At 40.8% G+C, this 27,461-nt stretch overlaps 1 protein-coding gene across 2 annotated transcripts; it reads left to right on the top strand.

Moving 5' to 3' along the window:
* The first annotated feature begins 221 nt into the window (after positions 1-221).
* Positions 222-23,643, top strand: il12b.S (interleukin 12B S homeolog). 2 transcript variants are annotated; one of them, XM_041587990.1, is made up of 8 exons: positions 222-281; positions 9,369-9,456; positions 10,554-10,793; positions 11,009-11,114; positions 12,322-12,500; positions 14,702-14,841; positions 22,364-22,494; positions 23,068-23,643. In XM_041587990.1, exons 2-8 carry the CDS (start codon positions 9,369-9,371, stop codon positions 23,132-23,134), a joined length of 951 nt encoding a protein of 316 aa, XP_041443924.1. In that variant the 5' UTR covers positions 222-281; the 3' UTR covers positions 23,135-23,643. The 2 variants fall into 2 exon arrangements, with proteins under 2 accessions (XP_041443924.1, XP_018110002.2); XM_018254513.2 differs by having other exon boundaries at positions 22,364-22,509.
* Positions 23,644-27,461: the final 3,818 nt, after the last annotated feature.

Below are 27,461 nucleotides of genomic sequence, written 5' to 3'. Positions count from 1 at the left end.
AAAGGAATTAGAAAAAGCAATGCAACTTTCAGGGCAAAACAACAAAACTTGAATTGAAACGCAACAGCTTCCTCATTGATTGAGCTCACTGATATGTACAGAAAACTTCCCTTATTTGTCCTGTGATCGAATGAAAAAGCAAAATACCACTATGATGTCACTAACCCCCCTAGCACTATATAACCATGAACCCTCAGCCCTGCTCTGCACATTCTAAACCAGTTCTGTCCGACAGTCACACACTTGGGAATATCGACATCTGCTTACTGACCTCGCAGGAGGTAAGGCTTGATTATTACACACACCGCACACTAATTCCATTAAATTCTACTTTAAGGGGAAACATTTTAATATCTTTTGATACCTACTCATGGGTGGATTTTAATGACTTGCAGAGACTAAACCTCCCTCTACCAACATCTGTAAACTTTCCTACAACAAATAGGATAGAGGTATTACTGTATATATAAGGTTGGCACTATTTATATTATGTCATGTGTCCTGCCATTACACATGGAACTGGCACTATATTTACCCAGTAATGTGTTCTGGGGGTATTATACATGGAATTGGCACTGTATTTATCCTGCCATGTGTTCTGGGGTATTATACATGGAATTGGCACTGTATTTATCCAGCCATGTGTTCTGGGGGTATTATACATGGAATTGGCACTGTATTTATCCTGCCATGTGTTCTGGGGGTATTATACATGGAATTGGCACTGTATTTATCCAGCCAAGTGTTCTGGGGGTATTATACATGGAATTGGCACTGTATTTATCTTGCCATGTGTTCTGGGGGTTTTATACATGGAACTGTATTCGTCCTGCCGAGTGTTCTGGGTGTTTTATAAATGGAATTGACACTGTATTTATCCTGCCATGTGTTCTGGGTAATTTACATGGCATTGGCACTGTATTTATCCTGTTGTGTGTTGTGTGTTTTTTTACATACATGGAACTGGTACTGTATAGTGCCATATATTTTGGAGTATTATACATGGGATTGACACGGTAGTATTCATCCTGCCATGTGTTTATTTTATTTACATGGCATGGGCACTGTATTTATCCTGTTGTGTGTACTGGGTTTTTTTCACACAATCAGTACTGTATTTATATTGTCTGTTCTAGGGGTATTATATATGAAACTGCCAGTAAAATTATCCAGCAATGTGTTCTGTGATGTATTTTCCAGTTGGCACATTTCCTAACTAACATATGAGGGTATTATAAATTGAATCTGACACTGTATTTACCTTGTTTTGCATTTCTTACATGGATCTGGTGCTACATTTATCTTGCAAGGTGCTCTAGAATATATATATTACCACAGACACAGTGTGCAAAGTGCACTTCCAAATGCAGTTGTCACGGTGCCCTCAGTATTCCGACAGCTGCCTGTATCAGTAGACACCAAAGCTCTCAATTCGAAACAGAAGACAGGCAGTGGCACTAAAGACTATTGAACTATACGGAAGTGAAAAGAGCTCATTCTGATGCAAGAACCTTAATGAATGAGATTTTCTGTGCAACTGGCTGCTGGAAAGTTAATGGTCTTTAATTGGTCCCAGAAATAGCTTTTTGCCTATGTCCCTACTCCAAATAATACTTTAATAATACTTTATAAAAAGTGGGTGTAACAATCAACCTGCCATAGTTCCAGGGGTACCCAGGGCACAAATAAACACTCACCCCAAATCTCCCATAACTGACCTTCAGACTGGGCCCCCTTAGCTCATAACAAGGTTACAGATTTATAGAAACATTGGGGTGTCACCCTGCTATAGTTCCAGGGGTACCCAGGGCACAAATAAGCACTCAACACCAAATCTCCCCCTAACTGACCATCAGGCTGGGCCCCCTTAGCTCATAACAAGGTTACAGATATATAGAAACATTGGGGTAACAGTCACCCTGCTATAGTTCCAGTGGTACCCAGGGTACAAATAAACACTCACCCCAAATCTCCCCCTAACTGGCCTTCAGACTGGGCCCCCTTAGCTCATAACAAGGTTACAGATATATAGAAACATTGGGGTAACAGTCACCCTGCTATAGTTCCAGGGGTACCCAGGGCACAAATAATCACTCACCCCAAATCTCCCCCTAACTGGCCTTCAGACTGGGCCCCCTTAGCTCATAACAAGGTTACAGATATATAGAAACATTGGAGTAACAGTCACCCTGCTATAGTTCCAGGGGTACCCAGGGCACAAATAATCACTCACCCCAAATCTCCCCCTAACTGGCCTTCAGACTGGGCCCCCTTAGCTTATAACAAGGTTACAGATATATAGAAACATTGGGGTAATAGTCACCCTGCTATAATGTCAGGTGCTACACACTGCTACAGTATAAGCATCACCTTTTCAGGCTTGGGTAGAAAATGTGCAGTACAGAACTTTCCTGAGATTTGGGGATCTCTGATTATTAGCCAATGGTTGTGAATATTACAGGGTGGAGCTGGTGATGCTGTGTGTTACCAATTAGAACAGTGATGCAAGAGGAATAGGAAAGAATAAGAGAATGGCAGGATGTAACAGGGAGTTTCTGTGGCACCGTGTGGGTAGGGAGGGTAGGCAGGGATCTTCATACCGGGAGCAATTTTTGTGTTGCGTTGTGCTTGAGTTGTGTCATAGTGACATGATTTGGATGTGGTTGCAAGAATAACACAGAAGGGTGTGGTGCAGGAAGAATCACACAGAAGCTGTGATAGGGGTTCCAACGATTATGCCCAGGGATGTATAAATGCAGTAGTGAACATTGTGGGTGTAGTCCTGCTACAGTATTTGCACTTTACATGGCACAAGGCTGGCACTGTGTGAAGGCATTCTGCTTTCTACATTTCTTTCGGCACTAGGTGCAGGGGGCTGACGCTGGAGTGCTTTTAAAATGACCACTAGGGGCACCCCAAATTACATACCTTCCAACTGTCCCATTTTGCACAGGACAGTCCCGATTTTGACAGCTCGACCTGCAGTCCCGGCTTGTTACTGAAATGCCCCAACTTTCTCTTTGATCTCCTGCACTGAACAGCCAGAAAAAGATACATTGTTTCTAACTTAATTGGCTTTTGGCAGAGAGCCCAGAACAGCCACCAGGTGCACTTGGATACTTTTATAACAATTTAAGATAAGCCAATAAGTTATTGTAACAATTTAAGATAAGCAGGTCTCTTGGGGAAACTGTGACTTGCAGCAAAACTGTTATAACACATAAAAACCACAGAAATATGTTCAAACTTTCATAAACTGCCAAATTTTGTCAAATGGACATAATTAGGGGGTGTGGTCAAAATTTGCCATGCTACACGTGGCAAATCTTTATCTTCTAATTGTCTCTTAAAACATTTTTGGAGGTATGCATATTGCTTGTACTTGTGTCATAGTAAATGATCCCTACTGTCTATTTCCATGAATGTATGGCAATAAAGAGCCTCCCTCATTTTCATTGGTGTAACTACACCTGCCAACCCAAAATATGCAAAAATCACAAAAAAAAATTGATTTTTTTAATATAAAATCTGACTTTAAAAAATCACAAATTTTTCGGAACTTATTAAAGATGGAAAAGTCAGAAAATCCGGCATCTCAGACTTGTCGAAGTTGTTTATAAATTAATGGGAGAAGTCCTAATGATTTGGGTTTTGTGCAATACCCGAAAAAAAACGAAAAAACCCTGAAAAACTGAAAAAAAAACGTGAAAATCAGATTTTTTAGGATTTTTTACAGCAAAGAAAATTTTCAGGAAATTGTATTAATAAATAAGCTGAAAAAAACCGTGCCAATTTGGTTGGAGTTTTTTTCAGAAATAAATTCGGACTTTGATTAATAACCCCCTTAGTAACCCATAGCAACCAATCAGACAAATGTGGGGCTGGGGTATGTTTTTATTCGGGGAACTACAAACCACATCCAATTCATATCACTATGACACAACTCAAGCACAACCCAACGCAACCGGTAACAGCTAGAAAGAGGTGTTGGACTGGACTACAACTCCCAGCATTCTCCAAAAAACTGATTAAAGCAGTTAAAAAAAAAAAAAATCTTAAAGAGTTAAACTGTAGTTCAGTAGCTTTACAGGTGGATTATAGAACTTTGTTTCAAATGCTCTTTAGCAGAAATGTCCATAATTCCCCATAAAAGCAAAGCTAAAGCAGCTTGTGCCATGACAAAGCAGAAGCATTTGGGTTAATAAGAAGTTGTGCAGCCGCAGGTATTATTATCAGCTTGCACTTCCCATAACCACAATATGCAGGTTACAAAAAAAAAAATTCCGCTTCACAATCCTGTTACTTCCTGAGTCAACTGCTCCCCGTGGGGATTGAACTGCCGCACAGACACACAGACTGATCACAGAGGAGAAACACTAATGTGAAGAGAGCAGGTAAGGGAGTCAGTCATTTGAGTTTGAGAACTAAGGGAGTGTTAGCCCTGCAGCTGTTCTACAGATGTACACTGGGAGTGCCCCAAGCCAGCAGATTATTTAAAAAATATTTCTTGTAATATTGCGTATTTTACTAGTATTTTACTATATTGTCTTCAGTTCCATGGTTATTTTATATTACACATACATAATCCTACTATAAATACACAGAGCTACTATATAATACAGACCTATGCATAAAAATTACTACTGAACATATACAGTATACAACTACAATACATACACATACAGTATACAGCTACATTGATTAAAATTAAATTACATTGGTTTTTTTTTTTTTGTAGTCCCACCTATATATTATGCATAATACATTTCCCTCATTTTACATTTTCCTGGATTTTATACCATTTTGTTCTGGTTCCCTGAAAAGTCTACTTGAAAATAATTTAGACATTAATTTAACCCAATAGGCTGGTTTTGCTTCCAATAAGGATTCATTATATCTTAGTTGGAATCAAGTACAAGTTACTGTTTTATTATTACAGAGAAAAAGGAAATACTGTTTAAAAATTTGGATTATAATGATAAAATGGAGTTTATGGGAGCCAGCCATCTGTAATTCGGAGCTTTCAGGATAACGGGTTTCCGGAAAATGGATCCCATACCTGTACTACAGTGTTTGCTTTTCTACACCATAAGGACTTGAGGAAGATGACTTGGTCAGAATAGTTTACATAATTAGAGTACAGGGACCAAGTGAGTGCGGATTTTAAAGGGACGGGTTCATTCCTTCTCTGCTTTGATTTCCCCTTCAAAATAATTGGCGCCTCATATAGAGTGGCAGAGACAAGGGGAAGGTGTTGTTATAGTTACTACTTGCTCTGATTTCATATTCCCTACAAATATGGGGATTAGTAGCACTAGAAAGGTGCCTAATACATAGGGAACAGAGGCAAGGGGAAAATGTTGGAAGGGTTACTGCCTGCTCACATTTCCCTAAAGAAATAGGGATTGCTGATAGGTGCCTAATATTATAATATATATGGATCAGAGACATGGGGAAGTGTTGGAGGGGTAACTGCCTGCTCTATTCTCATTTCCCTACAGAAATGGCTGCAAGATAACCAATAGCAGATCAACACTTGTATGTCATGGATGGGCAGTGGATTTAGTGGTATTTGTAGTCACATGAACATCCAGAAGTGATGGGAACCAGGGCTGAATGCCAAAGGGTAAAACCCCATGAGCACTTTTAATCAGATGTGGGTCCGATTATATCGGATCCAATATACAGCACCACGCAACAGCACAAGATTTTCTAGGATGCTTCAAAATCTGATCCCCCTAGGTATAATGGAAAATTTTACATGTAAAGTACGCATCAGGTTTTTCTGTTAGTCTAGGGTTACCACCTGTCCGGTTTTGATCCGGACAGCCCGGTATTTTGAAGGATTGCCCAGGTCAAAGCTTCTTGCCCGGTTTTCCAAATAAGGAAAATCGGGCAGGATTCTCCATGATTGACACGCAGATCAGCCAATTGGCAATTGCAACGTCATAGCCCTGCCCTCTGATGTCACAGCACCGCCCGCTCTATGTCACTGCGCCGCCCCCTGCCTGGTCTCCACCGGTTGAAAAGGGGCAACCCTATGTTAGTCCCATTATATTTTGACCCGTGCAACTAAATCCGACTTGTCGGATGGTTTTGCCGATCCAAACCATCTGGCAAAAGTGCTTGTAGTGTTTAGTCCTAATAGAGTACAGAGGATTTCGGGGTGGGCTCAGGCCCTACTGGGCCCAGTTTGGGACAATTCCCATCAGCCCTTACCTTATCCTTATTTCCACCATAAGCTTATTTATTCACTGTACAATTTGGCACTGGCTCCGTCTAATTATTGTGAAATTGGGTCCTAGATGTCAGGCTCTCTGGTGGGGGAGGCCCAGTCTGACATTAAATACAGAAGAATTTTGGGGTGCATGATGGCATGGCACCAAGTGATTGAAATCATACCCAACACCGTCCTGCATATTTGCTACCTTTCCTAAATCTGTTGGCACAAACTGGTCAGTAAGTTGCACAATGGGACTTGATGTTCAGTGGGTAGGGCTTGTAGAGACACAAGGATGGCTGGAGAAGCTCTAGGAATGGCTCAAAATGTCGCTGGGCAGCTATGCCATTTTTTCCTGGCAACTTATGCCATCCTGAATCACATTTACTGTAAGGACTTCCCGGAATTTATTACAATTATGCCAATTAAGTTTGATGGCTCACCTTGTGTCACAATAACAACAGTGTCCCATTGAGTCTATACTGGAACTACTAGTAATACCGGTTGTAGGGTCAGTGATGGGGGAATTTCTCCCGTTTCGCTTTGCCGAAAAATTTGCAAATTTTCTGCAAGATTTGCAAAATGGCGAAACATTTTCAACCTTGAAAATTGACGCCCATGTCAATTTTGACGGCGTCCAAATAGTGTTGACATGTGACAGTTTTCACATGAGCATCTTTTCTGATGCATGTGCAAAATTTTTTGAAAGCTGAGCTTCGCAAATTTATTATCTGGCGGCGAAACACGGAAATTCACCAGGCGAATTTGCGCCTGGCGAATTTATTTGCCCATCACTACTCCCCACTCACTTCCTGATATCAGTTAGAGGCTAGAGGTATCCAACTGCAACCCTCTGCTAGCCAACAAAACTGAACATTTATTATAAATTTGAGTCCCTCCCATGTCTTTGTCCCTTTGAAGTCATTACATTTGTTCTTGGGAATGGCCATTGGTTTTCCCCATGTAAATTTTACATTCTTTAACTTCATTACTGGTTATTTACCTCTATAACCACCGGGGGAATTTTCCTACTCACCTGCCACCTAAGAGGACTAAAACCTTTTGTAACGCTGTTGCTCAGCAGTGGCTCACTCAGATATTTTTTGGACTATAACGGCAAGGCAATGTACTTGTGTGTGTTTTTATACAGCAAGAGTGCTCAGGGGGAAACTATAGAGAGGTGTGGACCCTTCCACCCACATCCATTCTCCATTACAATCCCTTGTGAATGTAAATATGGGTGGGAACAATGGCTCATAGTTGGATGTGGAAGGACTGGGTCCCCTTCTTTCTTCAGACACTCTAGTTACCCCAATGCATGTATGTTTGAGCCTAATCTCATCTATAGCTGTCCTTACTGAGAATTAGTGCCTTCTATGAGACCAGCTCTCACAGCAAGGTCACAGGCAGGCCCCGGATTTTTGAAAAGGCCACCAACCAGGGCGGCATGATTTTAAGGGGGAAGTATGAAGTTCAACCACACCCGCATTTGTTCAGAAGCTCTGGGACTGATCATGAGATACAATCGTTTTTTAAATTTTCCACGTGCCAATTCCCAGTGCTCCCGACCTGATGAAGAAAATTTGTGCTTGTGCAGAGGATTTCTGGTGGGCTCAGGCCCTACTAGGCCCAGTTTGGGATAATTCCCATCAGCCCTTACCTTATCCTTATTTCCACCATAAGCTTATTTATTCACTATACAATTTGGCACTGGCTCCGTCTAATTATTGTGAAATTGGGTCCTAGATGTCAGACTCTCTATTGGGGGAGGCCCACTCCGACACTAATGGAAACAGAGGAATTTTGGGGTGCACGATGGCATGGCACCAAGTGAGTGAAATCATACCCAACACCATCCTGCATATTTGTTACCTTCACTAAATCTGTTGACACAAACTGGTCAGCAAGTTGCAGAATGGGACTTGATGTTCAGTGGGTAGGGCTTGTGGAGATACAAGGATGGCTGGAGAAGCTCTAGGAATGGCTCAACTTGTGCACAAATGAAGGGGAGGAGAAAGGGGTGACGAACTGCAGCAGGCCTAGGGGCGCCCGCTATGTAAATCCGGCCCTGCTGCCACGCAGCCACAGAATTTTTATAGACCCCAAGTGCCGGGGCTTCTCTTCACTTCCTCATATGCTAATGTACCAAGCATTGGCCAACATAAGCTGATGACAGTTTGCCCCATTCCTTAACCAACCAATATTCATAATACATAGGGATCAGCGGGCCACAATATACTGGATGTAATAGTATCGGTTTGTATATTAATTGTACGAGTGTGGCCAGCTTTACTCCTCCGTACATAAATACAATAAGTACTAATAATAAGAGCAGACACTTTATAGGCTTCTTAAGGTCAGAATTTGACTTGCGGGAGTCTATGACAAGAGAAAGCAGGTAAGAGAGACCTCGCCAATGTATTTACAGGCTAGGCAAGACCAATCCCCCAAGAGGATCCTTAAAGGGGAACTATTGCGAAAATTAAAATTTTATATAAGCTTCATCATACTGAAATAAGAAACTTCCTAAATACAACCAATTAAATATTCTGCATTGTTTCTGAAATAATCAAGTTTATGTTCACTATTCCTCTCTCAGCATCTGTTTCTCTTCATTCTGTCTTCATGCAGCAGTTGGGTGTCAGATGAATGATCCAATATATCTTATAGGAGGGCTTCTTTTCCTAGCAGATGTATTAGAGCTCTCTCAAATAACTGATTCCAGTACAAACAAAATCTAACAAAATAACTGTCTTTTGCATAAATTCTGCATGTTGAGAGACATGATGTCTGGTGAGTTTAATAGAGTGAGCTCTAATACATCTTCTAGGCAAAAGGAGCCCCCCTATAAGATATATTGGATCTAACTGTCAATTATTATCTGACACCCAACTCCTGCATGAAGACAGAATAAAGAAAAACAGATGCTGAGAGAGGGATAGTGAAGACGAACTTGATTATTTCAGAAACAGTACAGAATTTTTAATTGACTGTAGTTAGGAAGTTTCTTATTTCAGTATGATAAAGCTTTAAATTTGAATTTTCGCAATAGTTCCCCTTGCTAAAATGTGATAACGGCCCCCTACTTCTAGATCTTTGCATTTACAGTGTATTTATCACACATTGTGTTTCAATATCTTGCTGACAGATGGCATACCTGAAACCTGCTGTCCTTCTCTTGATGTTGTGTGTCAATACAATACAGGGGTTCTGGGACCTGAGCATCTTGAAAAACAGTAAGTGCCTCATTGGATTAACAAATGATGTAATATACTGTATCAATTCATTTACCCATTCTGAAATGTATAACAGGTTAAAACACAAAAGACCTACTATATATATATATATATATATATATATATATATATATATACTCAGTGTCCAGTGTATGCACTCTTACCGGATTATAGGTAATACTTGGTGCAAGGGTCAAAATTACTTTCATACATTATAGAAGGGCCCGCACCCCATTGTCAGCTATGCTTTATTTAATTCATAGCCATAATTTTGTCCACCGTTAGGGCCTTTCTCATATTTTGCAACTGGAGGTACTTTATTTATTATAATACACAAGTTTCAGTGAGTCATGTGACAGAAATGACATCAGAACTCACCGTTTATAACTGATGACATCAGAACTCACCGTTTATAAGGATATCATTTACAAGATATGCATAGCGTTTGTGTAAAATGGTGAGTTCTGATGTCATCAGTTGTAAACGGTGAGTTCACATGACTCACTGAAACTTGTGTATTATAATAAATAAAGTACCACCAGTTGCAAAATATGAGGATATTAGAAGTCACCTTGGAGTTCCATGACCTGTATAAAAATATATACATATATATATATGGTCATGAAACTCCTCGGTAACTTATAGGGGCAGATTTATCAAGGGTCGAATTTCGAAGTAGAAAAAGCTTCGAAATTCGACCATCGAATTGGAATACTTCGACTTCGAATATCGAAGTCAATGTTTTTTTACATCGAATTTGGCCATTTGCGGTCTAAGTAAATTTGTTCAATCGAATGATGAAATCCTTTGAATCGAACGATTCTTAGAAAAATGCTCTAGAAGGTCCCCATAGGCTAACATAGCACTTCGGCAGGTTTAATTTGGCGAAGTATTGAAGTCAAAGTTTTTTAAAGAGACAGTACTTCGATTATCAACTGGTCGAATATTCAAAGTCGTGGTATCCTATTCGATGGTCGAAGTATCCAAAAAAATTACTTTGAATTTCGAATTTTTCAATTTTCGATTTATTATTGTGCTCTTACACAATGCGATGCACTATTTCTGCCCCATAACGACTATCATATCCCTACTCCCAGCCTATATAGTTGACATCACAGAGAAAGCAGAAGGGGAGGTTGTTTCATTTGAATGCCCTGTGGCAGAAAAGACCAAAGTCTATTGGTTACTAAAAGGTTACAAACGACCTGGCAGAATCTTGAAAACCCACGTGATGGAGAACGAAGACGCTGGGAATTTCACATGCCATCATCTAAATGGGGAGCTGGTTGATTATAAAACAGTGCTGCTGAAACATTGGAACCGGAAACACCTGCCAGGTAACGTCTGGGCCCTTTCCATGCTTCATACATACACTTACCTGTGAGTTATAGTTTTTGAATTATGTGTCTTATGCCCATTTCCGGCTTCCAAATGGGTGTCATCTTTCAGTCACACATGTAAACCATTGCTAGGGTAAACTGGACCCTAGCAACCACATAGCATACAGCTAAATAATTGAAAGATAACCCCAAAAAATTGCAATTTCTTACAGAGGAGCAGCCGATTTACTGTGAGGCAAAGAACTACAGCGGCCACTTTAAATGCTTTTGGAGCAGGGAAAGGGATGAAGCACAATATATTTTTGAAGCCCATCGAGGGTAAGTCTGAAACACAAAGTAAAATGTAAATCCTTTGTTTCTGCCAAAAGCTCACTACATGGTTATTATGGGGGTTCCAAGGGCCAGGTGTGTTTTATGACCCCAGCCTATTGTGTTTTACTTACATCTTCAATGTAGTGTTGTTCAGTCATAAGGACAACAACTCTGATTATACTCCTATAATATATTCTTAAAGGAAAACGAAACCCTAAAAATGAATATGGCTAAAAATGGCATATTTTATATAGTGAACTTATTGCACCGGCCTAAAGTTTGAGCTTGTCAATAGCAGCAATGATCCAGGACTTCAAACTTGTCACAGGGGGTCACCATCTTGGAAAGTGTCTGTGACACTCACATGCTCAGTGGGCTCTGATTGGCTGTTGAGAAGCTAAGCTTAGGGCTCGTCACTAATTATCCAGCAGAAAATGAGCTTCCCCTGTAATATAAGCTGATGCAACAGGTTTGCTGATTATTAAATTCTGATGCTAATTGCACTGGTTTCTGTGCTGCCATGTAGTAATTATCTGTATTAATTACTAATCAGCCTTATATTTAGTGATGGTCGAATTTATTTGTTAGAAGCGGATTCGCGGTGAACTTCCTTGTTTCGTGGGTGGCGAATAAATTGCAAAAATTCACCAGCGTCAAAGTTTTTTACGACGGTGACAATTCCGACGCCGGGGACACGTAAATGGACACACATTCACTTTAATGTACGTCCAATGTCGCTGGCGTCAACATTTCGCAAATTTTTGCACCTGCAGGAAATTTGAGAATTTCAAGGCGAAGCGAAACAGGAACAAATTCGCCCATTACTATTTATAATGTGACATTTCTATTCTATGTATACTGTATATTGTGAGTGGGTCCCTAAGCTCAGTAAGTAACAGCAGCACAGAGCATGTGCAGTGAATCAGCAGAAAAGAAGATGGGGAGCTACTGGGGCATCTTTGGAGACACAGATCTTTACTGCTAAAGGGCTGTGGTTGCCTTGGGCTGGTACAGAAGCCCAAAACATAATGTACAACATTTCTAGCTACTTCTTTAGTTTAACTTTCCTTTTCCTTTATGGGGAAAACATGCTGGGAAATGTGTATGTATATATATATATATATATATATATATATATATATATATATATATATATATATCATAAATACTGTTTAACCCGCATCCTATCAAAGTCATATCCTTCTGCCTCCAGCAATCACATCATCTCTTGCGAGAAGCCAATCAAGAATAACAGCAAATATGAGGTGAACTGCCATGACAATGAATTCTGCCAATATGGGGAAGAGAATGACAATATCACCATTCACCTGCACGTATTTGTTGGGAAACAATACGAGAATCACAGCCTGTCCTTTATGCTGCGATACATCAGTAAGTGCATCCCACGGGCCACTGCAGTGACATGGTCTTTTGCTGCACCAATTAGAATTAGAGATGCATCGAATCCACTATTTGGGATTCGGCCGAATCCCCGAATCCTTGGTGAAAGATTCGGCAGAATACCAAATGAATCTGAATCCTAATTTGCATATGCAAATTAGGATCAGGAAAGGAAAAAGTAGGAAAAAAAATCTTCCTTTGTGACAAAAAGTCACATGATTGATCTACCCAACCCTAAATTTACATATGCAAATTAGGATTCGGTTCGGCCAGGCACAAGGATTCGGAATCTTGCTGAAAAAGGCAGAATCCTGGCCGAATCCCGAACCAAATTCAGGATTCGGTGCATCCCTAATTAGAATGCACACATTTAATGTAAAATGTCAGATACCCACTTACTGTACTTGTCTTTATAGTGACGGTTGTAGAGGTCCTAAAGGAGCAGTTCAGTGTAAAAATAAAATATGTTTTATAGAAGCATTTTTTTATTTTGCACAGCCTATCTCTTTACCTATTTTTTATTCTTATATTGAACAATTCCTTTAAAGGTCAGAATGACTAAAGGCCCCCACACACGGGCCGATTAAAGTTTCTGACAGACAGAGTCGGCAGCTTATTGGCCCGTGTGTGGGGCCATCCGACAGGCGTCCCTGATCCATATCTGTCCGAAAGTTGCGCAGATGCTGATCAGGCAGGGTAAAAAATCCCGTCTGTTTGTTTATACGTTCCTGTAATCAGACGCCGTATGGCCTCCGTTCTGATCCGATCGTTGGGCCCTAGGACCCACAATCAGATCAGCCCAATATCGCCCACCTCAATGTGGGCACATCGGGGAGAGATCTGCTCGTTTTGCCAAAATATAAATTTCAATTGCTTACAAGCCTGGATTTGTGGTCAGGCAGATTATTTGGGGGGCATGCTGCCCAGCCGCTCTATGGGCAATGTATGGCGCTTTTGTGCGCCTGTGGGGCCGTAAATCCGGCACTGTCAGCATTTACTTTGCTTGAGGTTAATCACCATAAGCCGAGCTCCTTTCTCGGGGCGCCATCTACTCCCAGATCTTGCCGCGCTGTCAGGCAAATTTGCATGGAGATCAGCGGTTTTAATCTTGAATTGTTCCTGTTTTGGGATAGAGAATGCAGGAAATGCAGGAAATTAGCACGCGCTTCCCTCAGAGAGGGACCTTCCTCCCTAAAAACAACCTCTTTGCCGATGCGCACACAGATATCCTTAGGCACAGAGCTGGGGGTATTTCTGAGCTTGGGTTACATATCCACCGGCTGATAGTGTCTCTGGGGAGGGAAAGGAAAATGGCACTTTGCACTTGGGCCATGATTACAATGATGCAAATGGCATCATTGGGAAGATGAGGGGACGGAACGGCGCCTGGCAGGGGGAATGGGACGGGACAGTGCCTGGAACAGGAGGGGACAGCGGAGGGGAACAAACCTGAAGGGGAGGGGACAACAGAGGGGGATGGAACCTACGGGGTTCCAGTTTGTAAATCCGGACCTGATTGCTTAAAAGACCTTTGTGGTAAAGCTAAATTGCAAACTGTTTGGGTCAAAAATATATTTTTTTTCTGCAGTAGCAACGCAAATTTAAAGTGTCCCTTAAAAGGGACCCGTCACCCAAAAAAATGATTCATAACCCTATTTTATCACATCAGTCAAGCAAAATTAACTTTAATTACTATATATTACTATATATTACTATATAAATTATTTGAATCTTGTTTCCTTCAGGCAGGAGCCATTTTGTGGACACTGTTATTAAGACAAGCCTTGTATCATCTCAGAATCTTGTTTGTGCACCAGAATGGGGGACCTGATGTCCATCCCCATGTCCTGGCTACACAATTAGATGGCGAAGAGAACGGGGGAATGTGGGAGAGCAGCGATTTCTAGGAAGTGCTGAATGGAAAGTGAAAGTAATTGCCTGCCCCGCCTCTATGCCCATGGCATAGAGGAGGGGCAGACAATATTTGATTGACAGCCGAGATGTTTAAATGAGCTTACAACAGCTATGAATGCTTTAATAAAAAATAGAAATTGGATTTCATGTTTAATTTGAAAAGGACTTTCATTATACAGCTTTTTGTGTCTGGGTGACAGGTCCACTTTAAATAAAAGAGACATGCGCCGTTTTTTATAGCTGTCCATTGATGCCTACCTTTTCATTTCCATCTGTAGCCAAGCCTGACCCACCAGCCGAGCTCAGCAAATCTGGTGATTCTCTGAAGTGGAAGTACCCAAAGACATGGTGTAGCGAGCACTCGTTTTTCCCTCTAATATTTAATCTCAACATAACAAAGCAAAACGAAAGTCCTCGGGTAAGTAAAAATAAAAAAATGAGAGAATGCTGACATTCAAATAAAGCATATTAATAATTCTCACTCACAAAAACATCACTTACTAAATTCTGAACAATTCATTGTGTTACCTGGTTAAGTTCTTCCTGAAACACTGTCTTCTTTCATTGTATCCTTCGCTTGAACATAAACAATAAGGCAGGGGGTAACTAGCAATACATCAGCCACTTTGGGAAGCTGAAAGATGGACTGACCCCTATTTAGGGGAGGTCACAGCAGCAGAATAGTCTCCTGTCTGCATTGTAATAACACTGGTCAAGAAAGCCTCCGTTTTCTGATGCAAAAGATAACTTCTAACCTGTATAACTCAACCTGCAGCCTTGTGCCTTTATACGGACACACAATCCCTTTAATATCCTTATAATACACAAAAGCCACGGATGTCCTGTAAATGATATCCTTATAAAGGGTGACTAGTAACTTCATCAGTTATAAACAGTGAGTAGTGATGTCATTTTTGTCAAATGGCTCACCAAAACTAGTGTATTATAATAAATAATGTACCCCTTGTTGGAAAATATGAGGATAAAGTAATGTAGGAGTTTCATTACCTGTATAAAAGCACTTGGCCTTCAGGCATTCGTGCTTTTATATGGAACTCCTCGTGATTTATATATATTTTACAATAGGGGGTACTTTATTCAATATATAATTTACAGTAGGGGGTACAGTATCCCTTATAATACATGAGTGATACTCAGAGTTCCCTGTATAACTCAGCCTGCAGCCTTGTGCCTTTATATGGTCACAGTACAACCCCTCAGTGACTTCTAATATCCTTATCATTTACAGTAGGGGGTACATTATCCCTTATAATACATGAGTGATACTCAGAGTTCCCTGTATAACTCAGCCTGCAGCCTTGTGCCTTTATATGGTCACAGAACCCCTCAGTGACTTCTAATATCCTTATCATTTATAATAGGGGGTACATTATTCAATATATACAAGTGTGTTCAGCATGAAGTTACATTTATTGTTACATTCCTCTTCCTCGTTAAGAAAGTACCAGCTTGCAACATATAGGAGAAATAACAAAAAGACAACTTGGTGTGTTGCAATGTGGTCAAACAGCCTCCCTACTGCATTCCTCTACTGAATTCATTCATAATTAAGAGGGAATTCCACAGTGCAGGGATGTCAGCATCTGCACTGCAGCTGTTTTTCACTATAGCAATTTCCCAGAATCCTCAGATAGATAATCCCTGATAATTCTATTCAGGTATGGGATACGTTCAGTGCCGTAACTAGAGGGGGGCCCTAGTGCGTGACGCGCAGCCGGGCCCCGCCCCCCTCCATACACGACGGCTTTCACTGGTGAGCGGGCTGCCGGGGGGCCCTGAGGGGGTGCGGGCCCTGGTCCGCTCTCACCCCCTGCTCCCCCAGTAATTCCGCCACTGGATACGTTATCTGGAAACCCATTATCCAGAAAGCTCGGCATTATGGAAAGGCAGTCTCCCATAGACTTCATTTTATCCAAATACTCCAAATTTTTAAAAATGAGTTCCTTTCTCTCTGTAATAATAAAACGCTCACTTGTACTTTATCCCAACTAAGATATAATTAATCCTTATTGGAAGCAAAACCAGCCTATTGGGTTTTTTAATGTTTACATGATTTTCTAATAGATTAAGGTATGAAGATCCAAATTACAAAAACTATCCATTATCCGGAAAACCCCAGGTCCCGAGCATTCTGGATAATGGGCCCCATACCCGTAAATGCAACTGAGAAGGGGGCCACACATGCACAAGTATATTACATAGTAACATTAACAAGAGATAACTTTTCAGAAATCCAGCAGGGATAGAGAAGACTTTGCTTGTCTACAATATAAAATTTCATTCCTGAACCAGCAAGTGTATTTAGTTGTAATATTGGTGTGTAGGTGCATCTCAGGTTATTTTGCCTGGTCATGTGCTTTCAGAAAGAGCCAGCACTTTAGGATGGAACTGCTTTCTGGCAGGCTGTTGTTTCTCCTACTCAATGTAACTGAATGTGTCTCAGTGGGACTTGGATTTTACTATTGAGTGTTGTTTTTAGATCTACCAGGCAGCTGTTATCTTGTGTTAGGGAGCTGCTATCTGGTTACCTTCCCATTGTTCTGTTGTTAGGCTGCTGGGGGGGAAAGGGAGGGGGGTGATATCACTCCAACTTGAAGAACAGCAGTAAAGAGTGACTGAAGTTTATCAGAGTCACATAGTTACATAGTTACATAGTTAAATTGGGTTGAAAAAAGACAAAGTCCATCAAGTTCAACCCCTCCAAATGAAAACCCAGCATCCATACACACACCCCTCCCTACTTTTAATTAAAATTCTATATACCCATACCTATACTAACTATAGAGTTTAGTATCACAATAGCCTTTGATATTATGTCTGTCCAAAAAATCATCCAAGTCCCTCTTATAGTCATTAACTGAATCAGCATCACAACATCACCCGGCAGTGCATTCCCCAACCTCACTGTCCTGACTGTGATGAACCCCCTACGTTGCTTCAAATGAAAGTTCTTTTCTTCTAGTCTAAAGGGGAGGCCTCTGGTACGGTGATCCACTTTATGGGTAAAAAGGTCCCCTGCTATTTGTCTATAATGTCCTCTAATGTACTTGTAAAGTCTAATCATGTCCCCTCGCAAGCGCCTTTTTTCCAGAGAAAACAACCCCAACCTTGACAGTCTACCCTCATAATTTAAGTCTTCCCTCCCTCTAACCAATTTAGTTGCACTTAGTCTCTGCAGTCTCTCCAGCTCATTTATATCCCTCTTAAGGACTGGAGTCCAAAACTGCACTGCATACTCCAGATGAGGCCTTACCAGGGACCTATAAAGAGGCATAATTATGTTTTCATCCCTTGAGTTAATGCCCTTTTTTATGCAAGACAGAACTTTATTTGCTTTAGTAGCCACAGAATGACACTGCCCAGAATTAGACAACGTGTTATCTATAAAGACCCCTAGATCCTTCTCATTTAAGGAAACTCCCAACACACTGCCATTTAGTGTATAACTTGCATTTATATTATTTTTGCCAAAGTGTATAACCTGCATTTATCAACATTGAACCTCATTTTCCAGTTTGCTGCCCAGTTTCCCAGTTTAGACAAATCACTGTGCAAAGTGGCAGCATCCTGCATGGAACCTATAGTTCTGCACAATTTAGGATCATCTGCAAAAATAGAAACAGTACTTTCAATGGCCACCTCCAGGTCATTAATAAACAAGTTGAAAAGCAAGGGACCTAGTACAGAGCCCTGCGGTACTCCACTAACAACACTGGTCCAATTAGAAAATGTTCCATTTACCACCACTCTTTGTAGTCTATCTTTTAGCCAGTTCTCTATCCAGGTACAAATACTATGTTCCAGGCCAACATTCCTTAATTTAACCAGTAACCTTTTGTGTGGCACTGTATCAAATGCTTTAGCAAAGTCTAAGTAAATCACATCCACTGCCATCCCAGAATCGAGGTCTCTACTTACATTCTCGTAAAAAGAAATTAAGTTAGTCTGGCAAGATCTATTACGCATAAAACCATGCTGGCACAAACTCATAGTATTATGATTTGCTATGAAGTCCAGTATCTTATCCTTTATTAACCCTTCGAAAAGCTTTCCTAATACTGACGTCAGACTAACTGGCCTATAGTTTTGAGGCTGAGAACGGGATCCTTTTTTGAATAGAGGCACCACATTAGCAATGAATGCGTTTTAAAAAAAAAATTCCCAGTATCAGTTTAACCATTATGAGAGCTCTATTTCTTCCAAGGCTGCTCTCTTTCCCACATTCAGTCAGTTGGTGGAGACTGGACCTGACTAGGGATGGGAGAATTTGACCCGTTTCATTTCGGCATAATTTGCCTTTGGCGAAATGTCGCCTATGCCCATTAAAGTCTATGGGCGTCAAAAAAATGTTGTTGCGCGCCGAAATTTTTTTAGACCCACGTCTTTTTTTTTTAAGCACAACGCCATACAAGTCTATGGGCGTCATTTTCGCGGCGAAACAAGGCGAAAAAATACTCCCATCACTAGACCTGACTGAGAAGCCAGTGATGGACAGTGAAAACGTTTTAGCTTTTAGAGGAAAAATGTTTGCTTTGCCAAGTTGCCTTATGCTACTTCCTACCATCCCAGCCCATAGAGATAATGATAATGGAATACCTGATGAGCCAGACCCTGACCCATAAATGACCAAAAGGAAGAGCAGCAGGAAACCTATATCAGAGATGTATACCTGGGTAGTGATGGGCGAATTTGTCTGGGTAGTGGCGCGGTGAATTTGCCTGTTTCGTCACTGGCGAATAAATCGCGAATTTGCTGCAAAAATTCGGTGGCGAAAATTCCAGTTCTGGCTCCAGCGTCAAAGTTTTTTCGGCGCCGGCAACGGCTTTGACGCGGGCGCCCATTTTGACGCCGAATTCGCCCATCACTATACCTGGGTAAATAATGGCAGTGCGACTAGATATGGCTATTAGAATTATAAAACAGCTCTATTTCCACCCCCAAATGGACCAATCCTTGAAATAAAGGGCATTTTGCCTTTCTAATGTATTATCTAATGTTATTACTCTGTGGGATCCTAGAAAGATCAGGGGCCCCAGGAATCTCCCCAGAACCCCATTATACAGACAGGGATTCAATACACAGAATGCCTATGTATAAATTACTAAGAGCCTGACGAGCTGCCGGCAATTACAGATCTTTGGAATGTGCAGCAACAAGATTTTCAAGTTAGCATTGATATAAAAAATATTTCACTGCTTAATGACATAACAGCAGGGCAATAGATAGGAATGTTGGTGTTTACAGTGTGCCGGAAATCCAGCTCTGAGTGGACGTGTCTCATTATAATAAAGCAAAAGATTATTATTATCCTTTATTTATACAGTGCTTTACAGAGATTGTACATCATTTGCTCCCCCAGCGGAGCTTACAATTAGGGGCTGATTCACTAAGGGTCGAATATCGAGGGTTAATTAACCCTCGATATTCGACTGGGAATTGAAATCCTTCGACTTCAAATATCGAAGTCGAAGGATTTAGCGCAGATAGTACGATCGAACGATCGAAGGATTATTCCTTCGATCGAACGATTAAATCCTTCGAATCAAACGATTCGATGGATTTAAATCCTACGATCGAAAGGAATATCCTTCGATCAAAAAAACTTAGGAAAGCCTATGGGGACCTTCCCCATAGGCTAACATTGACTTCGGTAGCTTTTAGCTGCCGAACTAGGGGGTCGAATTTTTTTTTAAAGAGACAGTACTTCGACCATCGAATGGTCGAATAGTCAAACGATTTTTACTTCAAATCTTTCGATTCGAAGTCGTAGTCGAAGGTCGAAGTAGCCCATTCGATGGTCGAAGTAGCCCAAAAAATACTTCGAAATTCGAAGTTTTTTTACTTCGAATCCTTCACTCGAATTTAGTGAATCGGCCCCTTAGTGATGGGCGAATTTATTCGTCAGGCGCGAATTTGCGGCGAATTCCCGCAATTCGCCGCCAGCGAATAAATTCACCGCCAGCGAATAAATTCACGAAACCGCAGCGAAAATTCGGCTGCCGTCAAAAACAAGATGCCGGCGCCGTTTTGCTAATGTTTCCCGAATTTCACAAATTTTTCGGCGAATTGAAACTCTCCAAATTCGCCCATCACTACTTACAATCTAAGGCCCCTATCACATTCAAACACACTTGGGTCTGTTTTATTAGGAAATGTCTATATCAACTTGCTTGGAAATAGACACAAGTAAATAATTACTAGCATGCTGGAGTCCTCCAGTGACCAAATAGAGGTATAGCCTCATTACTTATCAAACATTTCCAGAAGCATGCTTTAAAGAGACAAACAATAAGTCACATGGTATTGCCATAATGAGTGTTTTATGTTTATGGTCACAATAATAGCTTTTCACTTAAAAAAAACGTATTCAACATTTCCCTCTCACTTCTACATACAGTATATAACGACCTTGCTTTTACCGCAGATAATCGACTCCCGTGACCTACGTGGATTGTGCGACTCTTTACTCTTCTGTTAGTTCCTCTCTTGGCACAATTTAATTATTAAGGCAATGTACAGTGTAAAAACCCCCCTGTTTACTTACAAAGTGTCATGTAATAATTATACAGGTATGGGATCCATTATCTGAAAACCTGTTATCCAGAAAGCTCTGAATTACGGAATGGCTGTATCCCATAGACTCCATTATAGTCAAATAATCCAAATTTTAAAAAATGATTTCCTTTTTCTCTGTAATAATAAAACAGTAGCTTGTACTTGATCCGAACTAAGATATAATTAATCCTTATTGGAAGCAAAACCAGACTATTGGGTTAATTTAATGTTTACATGATTTTCTAGTAGATTTAAGGTATAAAGATCCAAATTATGGAATGATCCATTATCCGGAAAAACCTAGATCCCGAGCATTCTGGATAACAGGTCCCATACCTGTATGACCAGGAAAAGCACAAGTGTTAACTGTCCCCCAGCAGGTGGCGATCAAATAGTAGTATTGAGAAAAATCCCTCGAAATTGTAGGTGCTTTTTTGTGCCTAGTGTTACAAGAAGAATGATGTTTGCTCACAGCCTGTACAGAGAGATCCCATAAAACTATGGCAGCATAGGTATTCCCCTGTACTAAACACAATTCAGCAGGAACAGCCCCCTAAGTTTGCTCATAGTCTGTACATAGAGATCCCATAAAATTATAGCAGCATAGGTATTCCCCTGTACTAAGCACAATTCAGCTGGAACAGACCCCTAAGTTTGCTCATAGTCTGTACAGAGAGATACCAGAAAACTATGGCAGCATAGGTATTCCCCTGTACTAAGCACAATTCAGCAGGAACAGCCCCTAAGTTTGCTCATAGTCTGTACAGAGAGATCCCATAAAACTATGGCAGCATAGGTATTCCCCGTACTAAGCACAATTTAGCAGGAACAGCCCCTAAGTTTGCTCATAGTCTGTACAGAGAGATCCCATAAAACTATGGCAGCATAGGTATTCCCTGTACTAAGCACAATTTAGCAGGAACAGTACCTAAGTTTGCTCATAGTCTGTACAGAGAGATAAAATAAAACTATGGCAGCATAGGTATTCCCCTGTACTAAGCACAATTCAGCAGGAACAGTCCCTAAGTTTGCTCATAGTCTGTACAGAGAAATAACATAAAACTATGGCAGCATAGGTATTCCCTGTACTAAGCACAATTCAGCAGGAACAGCCCATAAGTTTTCTCATAGTCTGTACAGAGAGATCCCATAAAACTATGGCAGCATAGGTATTCCCCTGTACTAAGCACAATTCAGCAAGAAGAGCCTCCTAAGTTTGCTCATAGTCTGTACAGAGAGAAGGCAGAATCAAGCATTGGCACTAACAAAATTCCTCCCTGCTTGTGACCCCTTGTAATTCTCTGCCTTTTCTGGTAATATCAGTCATCACCATAAGAGGGATTTTCTATTTCTTGTATTTCCAGCACTATACAGATATTGATATCACAGAAAAGAATCTGAAACCGCCTCTGCCTTTCAAGGGGAAATTCATCTTTTGTGTCCAAGCCAGAGATATGTTCCACAACTCAGCCTGGAGTGACTGGTCTTGTTCCAAGTAGGTAACGTGTAGGTAAGCCAATAAGAAATATGGCTGCTGTGTATGTGTGTATTGTTATAATGGTGGCTGCACTGTGTTATCAGAACCTGGGGATTCAACCTAAAGTGGATCCAAACAGAATGAGGACGTACAGTAGTAGGGCCCAACGAGCAGTAGTTGTAGAGAGACTATAGGTTGGAATCTCAGTAATGTAACTAGCGCACCCGGAGCCCCATCACCAGGGCTGTCATCATGGGGGTACAGGGGTGCTGTGTAGTGTAGCCTCATATCACAGGCAATGGGCTGTGAAAGGGGTGATGCTTGCAGTCAACAGGTGGGGCTTTGACATTGACATTATGGTGGAATTTGGCATTATTAGGGAAGGACCATGGTAGATCAGGGATGTGGATGTGCATGTGAGGGGCCTTTTTGGAAGGACCCCATTTTACTTGGCAGAACCCACCACCCAGTGGGCCAAGGTAACCAGTAGGCTAATAATTAGGTGCCCTGCTAAGTAGTACGGTAGCCTGTTTATACCCACTTCTCTATATATTCTCCATTCATTTCCTGCTCTCTCTTATCTCATTAAAGGCACAGTAAGCCCAGAAAAAAACAAGCAAATAAACCAAAAAAGAAGAAAAAGCCTGCCCACCGGTGAGGTCCAACTCTTTTCAGATTACACGTAACCCAGCCTATGCCCATCAGAAATCCTATCCTCTGGAAGAAAGATGCCTTTTTATTTTCATGCAAAGCTTTATATGCCCTGTCTTTTGTTCTCTCTATGTTATTTAACTTTCATATCCAGTGATTATGTATTTATATACACTCCTATACCTCATAGACATACCCAGCTTGTTACAAGGAAATAGCTTCCAGGAGATGCTTGGGAATTCACACAGCAGTTCAAGGTCTTCTGGTTGGCCAATCTTAAAGGGGTTGTTCACCTTTAAATGAACTTTTAGTATGGTGTAATGAGTTATATTCTGTGTTATTTTTTACTTATTTAGCTTTTTACTTAGCAGTGCTTCAGTTTGCAATTTCAGCCATCTGATTGAGAGGTTCCAATTTACCCCATCAACTATTCTGAATTTGAATAGACTGGAATATGAATTGAGAGAGAGATGAATAATGAAAAGTAGCAATAACAATAAGGGGCAGATTTATCAAGGGTCGAATTGAAAATTCAAATTTGTAAATTCGAATATCGAGTCTATTTTAGTGTAATTCCATAGTCCATATTCAATTTGAGTTTAAAAAAAATGTACTGTGCCTTTAAGAATTCGAATTAGACTATTGGCCATCTAAAACCTGACAAATTGGTGTTTTAGTCTATGGGGGACCTCCTACAATCAATTTGGAGTCTTTTTTTTTTTTTTTGGTGAAAAAACTCGATCGAATTCGAAAGCAGGTCGATCCTATTCAATTCGCCCGAATTTTAAAAATTTGAATTTTTGGTTGGTTTTTTTTTTTTTAATTTTACAATTTAAGGGAGTTTGTATAAACTGCCATGAATTCTAAATTCGACCCTTGATAAATACGCCCCTATATTACTTCTAATATCCTCATATTTTCCAACAAGGGGTACTTTATTTATTATAATACACAAGTTTCAGTGAGTCATGTGGCAAAAATGACATCACTACTCACCGTTTATAACTGATGACATCACTAGTCAGCATTTATAAGGATATAATTTACAAGATATTCATAGCTTTCTCCTCTGTGCTCACTTGGATACAGTTTGGAAGCCCTTATTTGCATATTAAAGGAGAAGGAAAGGCACTCTTTACTTTAGGTTGCCAAAAGTTAGGCACCCCAAGTGATTTTATATATATATATATATATATATATATATATATATATATATATATATATATATATATATATATAGATAGAGAGATAGATAGATAGATAGATAGATATATATATAGATATATATATCTATATATAACTGCAATGTCCTGGGGTTCTTCTAGCGAGCACCACAGAACGATCGGCTCATGGCTTCTTCTTTCTGTGCAGTAGCGCAAAAAGTCAAACTTTACCGAAGAAGTCGGCTATTTCGTTCTACTGCGAATGCATCTGCCCCAGGAAAGAAGAAGAAGGATGCCGATCGCTCTGTGGTGCTCACTGGAAGATAGGCGCTCTTGGGGGTTCCTAACTTTTGCACCCCCAATTAAATATGCATTGCTTTCCCCTTTAAAGGGACAGCTGAGCAGGTTTTTGGTAGCTGAAGGGAGATCAGAGGAGGCTGAATGAAACAAATACTGTTACAGAAAAAAATATATATATTTTAGAAAACTTTGCAAAACAGATATTTATTATAAAACGAGCCTGAGCTTGATCTGCCTTTTTTATGTGTCATGGATAATAGAGAACGGTAGGTTTTTAATGAGTCCGTTGTTGCTGTGCAAAAGCCTGCTATATCATGCATTGGTTGCTAAGTGTGGCTCAGTGGAATATTTAATGACATTTACAGTAAAGTATTTATGCAATAATATTTAATTTTAGCATTTTGTCTATTTCTTGGTATTTTCAGTCACCAATAAAAAGAAAGTCTGCAAAATCACTGTCATCTTTTTCAATTTAGAAATGTTACCTATGGGATTCATTGTCAGGGTAAAGTCAGCAAACCAGAGTTGTGCGGCAATATTATTATAATAATAATAATATTATTGGTGCATGTTCTTGCATCTGCAATTATGTTTGGCCTGCCTACTTGCAAAAGATTTTTTTTTGTGGAGAAAACGGACAGGGGGAGGGCCAGTGATGTAGTGGGGCGGGCCAGTGGCGTTGGGGGCTGGCCAGTGGCATTGGGGGCGGGCCGGTGACATTGGGAGGAGGGGAAGGTGACATTGGGTCAGGGTCAGACTGGGAGGCCTGGGGCCCACCAGCTAGGGTTACCTACCTGGTAGGCTGTGTCACGACGTAGAGGGGTGGGTCTGTGATATCGAGGGGTGGGTCTGTGAAGCAGGTGATCGGCGATTGGCCTATCGCCGTGTCAATCATGGGGAATCCTGCCCGGTTTTCCTTATTTGGAAAACCGGGCAGAAAGTTTTGACCTGGGTTGTCCAGGTCCAAAACCAAACAGGTGGCAACCCTACCACCGGGGCTTCTGCCTCAGGGCCCCCCTCCGGACCCTGGGGGCTGCTGCCTCAGGGCCTCCTGTCCGGCAACCCCCCTGCCGTGGTGTGTGCAAAAGCGCAATTGCTCACATGCATCACAGCACTCTTACATATGCATCAGCATGCGCAATCGTGGTCAAGCCAGGGTGCGAATCTGGGCCGGTGGTTTTTTTCCCAGTATCCCGCTGGCCCAGTTTGACCCTGCATGGGGGGTGGGCGATTGAGGTCAAGGGTGGGGCTGATGATGTAGCGATCAGCGATTGGCTGATCGCCATGTCATTCACATCAATGTCCTGTCTCGATTTGCTAGTTTGGAAATCCACACAGGAACTTTTCACCTGGGTGGCCCTTCCAAAAACCAGACTGTCCAGGTGTTAACCTTATGTGCAATGGAATAGTTGTATGCAAAGCTTGTCCATTTATGAGTGGACTATTCAATTATTTTACACAATTGCATATATCACCCACAACACTTGTAACATACAAAGGATGGTGCTTTAGTAATAACACTGGGCCCCTGAAGTCTTGTCTATGTTAGATCCTAAAGTTTCACAGGTTTTTGGATCATGACATGGGCTTACATGATACTTACAAGGGAAGATAAATGCTTTATAAATAGCAGTTTAAGGAATGACGTTGGTTACTCCCACGCTGCCTGCCAGGCACAAGTGCAAAAGCAATGTCTGGTAAACATTACAACTTTAACACATAAGGCTCTGCTGTTTTTTTCTTCAATATTGGTTGGATTCTGCTGTAAACCTACCTCACAACTCTACAGACATGATTACTTATGTTGCTGGACTACGGCTCAAAATGGACACAAGACCTTAATAATATGTTAGAATAAGCTGGGAGTCCACCAAAAAGTTGATGAAGCAAGGCTACTGGGGAAAGTTTATGTTCCCTTTAAACAATTGGGTTACAGCTCCCAGAATACCCCAATGTATTTTTAAAGGAGAAGGAAAGGCTAAAATTAAGTAAGCTTTATCAGAAAGGTCTATATAAATGCACCAGTAAACCCTCAAAGTAATGCTGCTCTGAGTCCTCTGTCAAAAGAAACTACATTTCTTTCCTTCTATTCCTTCTTATTCATGGGCTTCTGTATCAGACTTCCTGTTTTCAGCTTAAACCTCCAGGGCTAGGGCTTGAGCATGCTCAGTTTGCTCCTCTTCCCCTCCCTGCTGTAATCTGAGCCCAGAGCTATGAGTGAGCAGGAAGAGACTCAGACAGGAAGTGATGTCACACCAAGCTAATGTGGCAGCTGCTATCCTAAACAAACAAAGAGCTTCTAGAGCTGTTTACTCAGGTATGGTAAAGCATTCTGCAGAATAAATATAGTGTTATAGCTTGTACTATTGTGGCTAATCTATTAGAAATATACTGCTTCTGTAGCTTTCCTTCTCCTTTAAAGGTTAAAGTATGCTGGATGCTGTAGTCCAGGTAATCAAACAATGGATTATTAAAATGGACATCCAAGGGTGGATTAATTACTCCTTTGGCCTTGCACCCTTGCTCTGCCCCCGATCCACTCAAGATGCGGCTATCTCCACCATATTCTGTGGTTATTCACAGCAGAACGTTTCCTCAGTTCATACTTGACTCTGTGTTTTTGGCTTTATATGAAAAATAGAATATAAGGTGCTGGCATTTGGGTGCTGGAGTTATTAATGTAGTAATTAGTAATAAATTCAGAATCAGATTACAGCAGGATTTCAGATTGACCCTGTAGTATCAGCTTCAGACACATCTCATTCCACTTAAAGGAATTGTTTATTGTGAAAATAAAAACTGGGTAAATAGACAGGCTGTACAAAATTAAAAATGTTTCTAATATAGTTAGTTAGGCAAAAATGTAATTTA

Source organism: Xenopus laevis, chromosome 3S, assembly GCF_017654675.1.
Source record: "Xenopus laevis strain J_2021 chromosome 3S, Xenopus_laevis_v10.1, whole genome shotgun sequence".
Classification (NCBI taxonomy): Eukaryota; Metazoa; Chordata; class Amphibia; order Anura; family Pipidae; genus Xenopus; species Xenopus laevis.
The sequence above is the reverse complement of the archived record's forward strand: the minus strand, read 5'-3'. Positions and strand labels throughout refer to the sequence as shown.

Coding starts and splice junctions, on each gene's coding strand:
- il12b.S (XM_041587990.1), top strand. CDS start 9,369: ATGGCATACCTGAAACCTGCTGTCCTTCTCTTGATGTTGTGTGTCAAT. Junction 11,115..12,321: donor ATTTTTGAAGCCCATCGAGG/GTAAGTCTGAAA, acceptor TTCTGCCTCCAG/CAATCACATCATCTCTTGCG. Junction 14,842..22,363: donor AGCAAAACGAAAGTCCTCGG/GTAAGTAAAAAT, acceptor TTGTATTTCCAG/CACTATACAGATATTGATAT.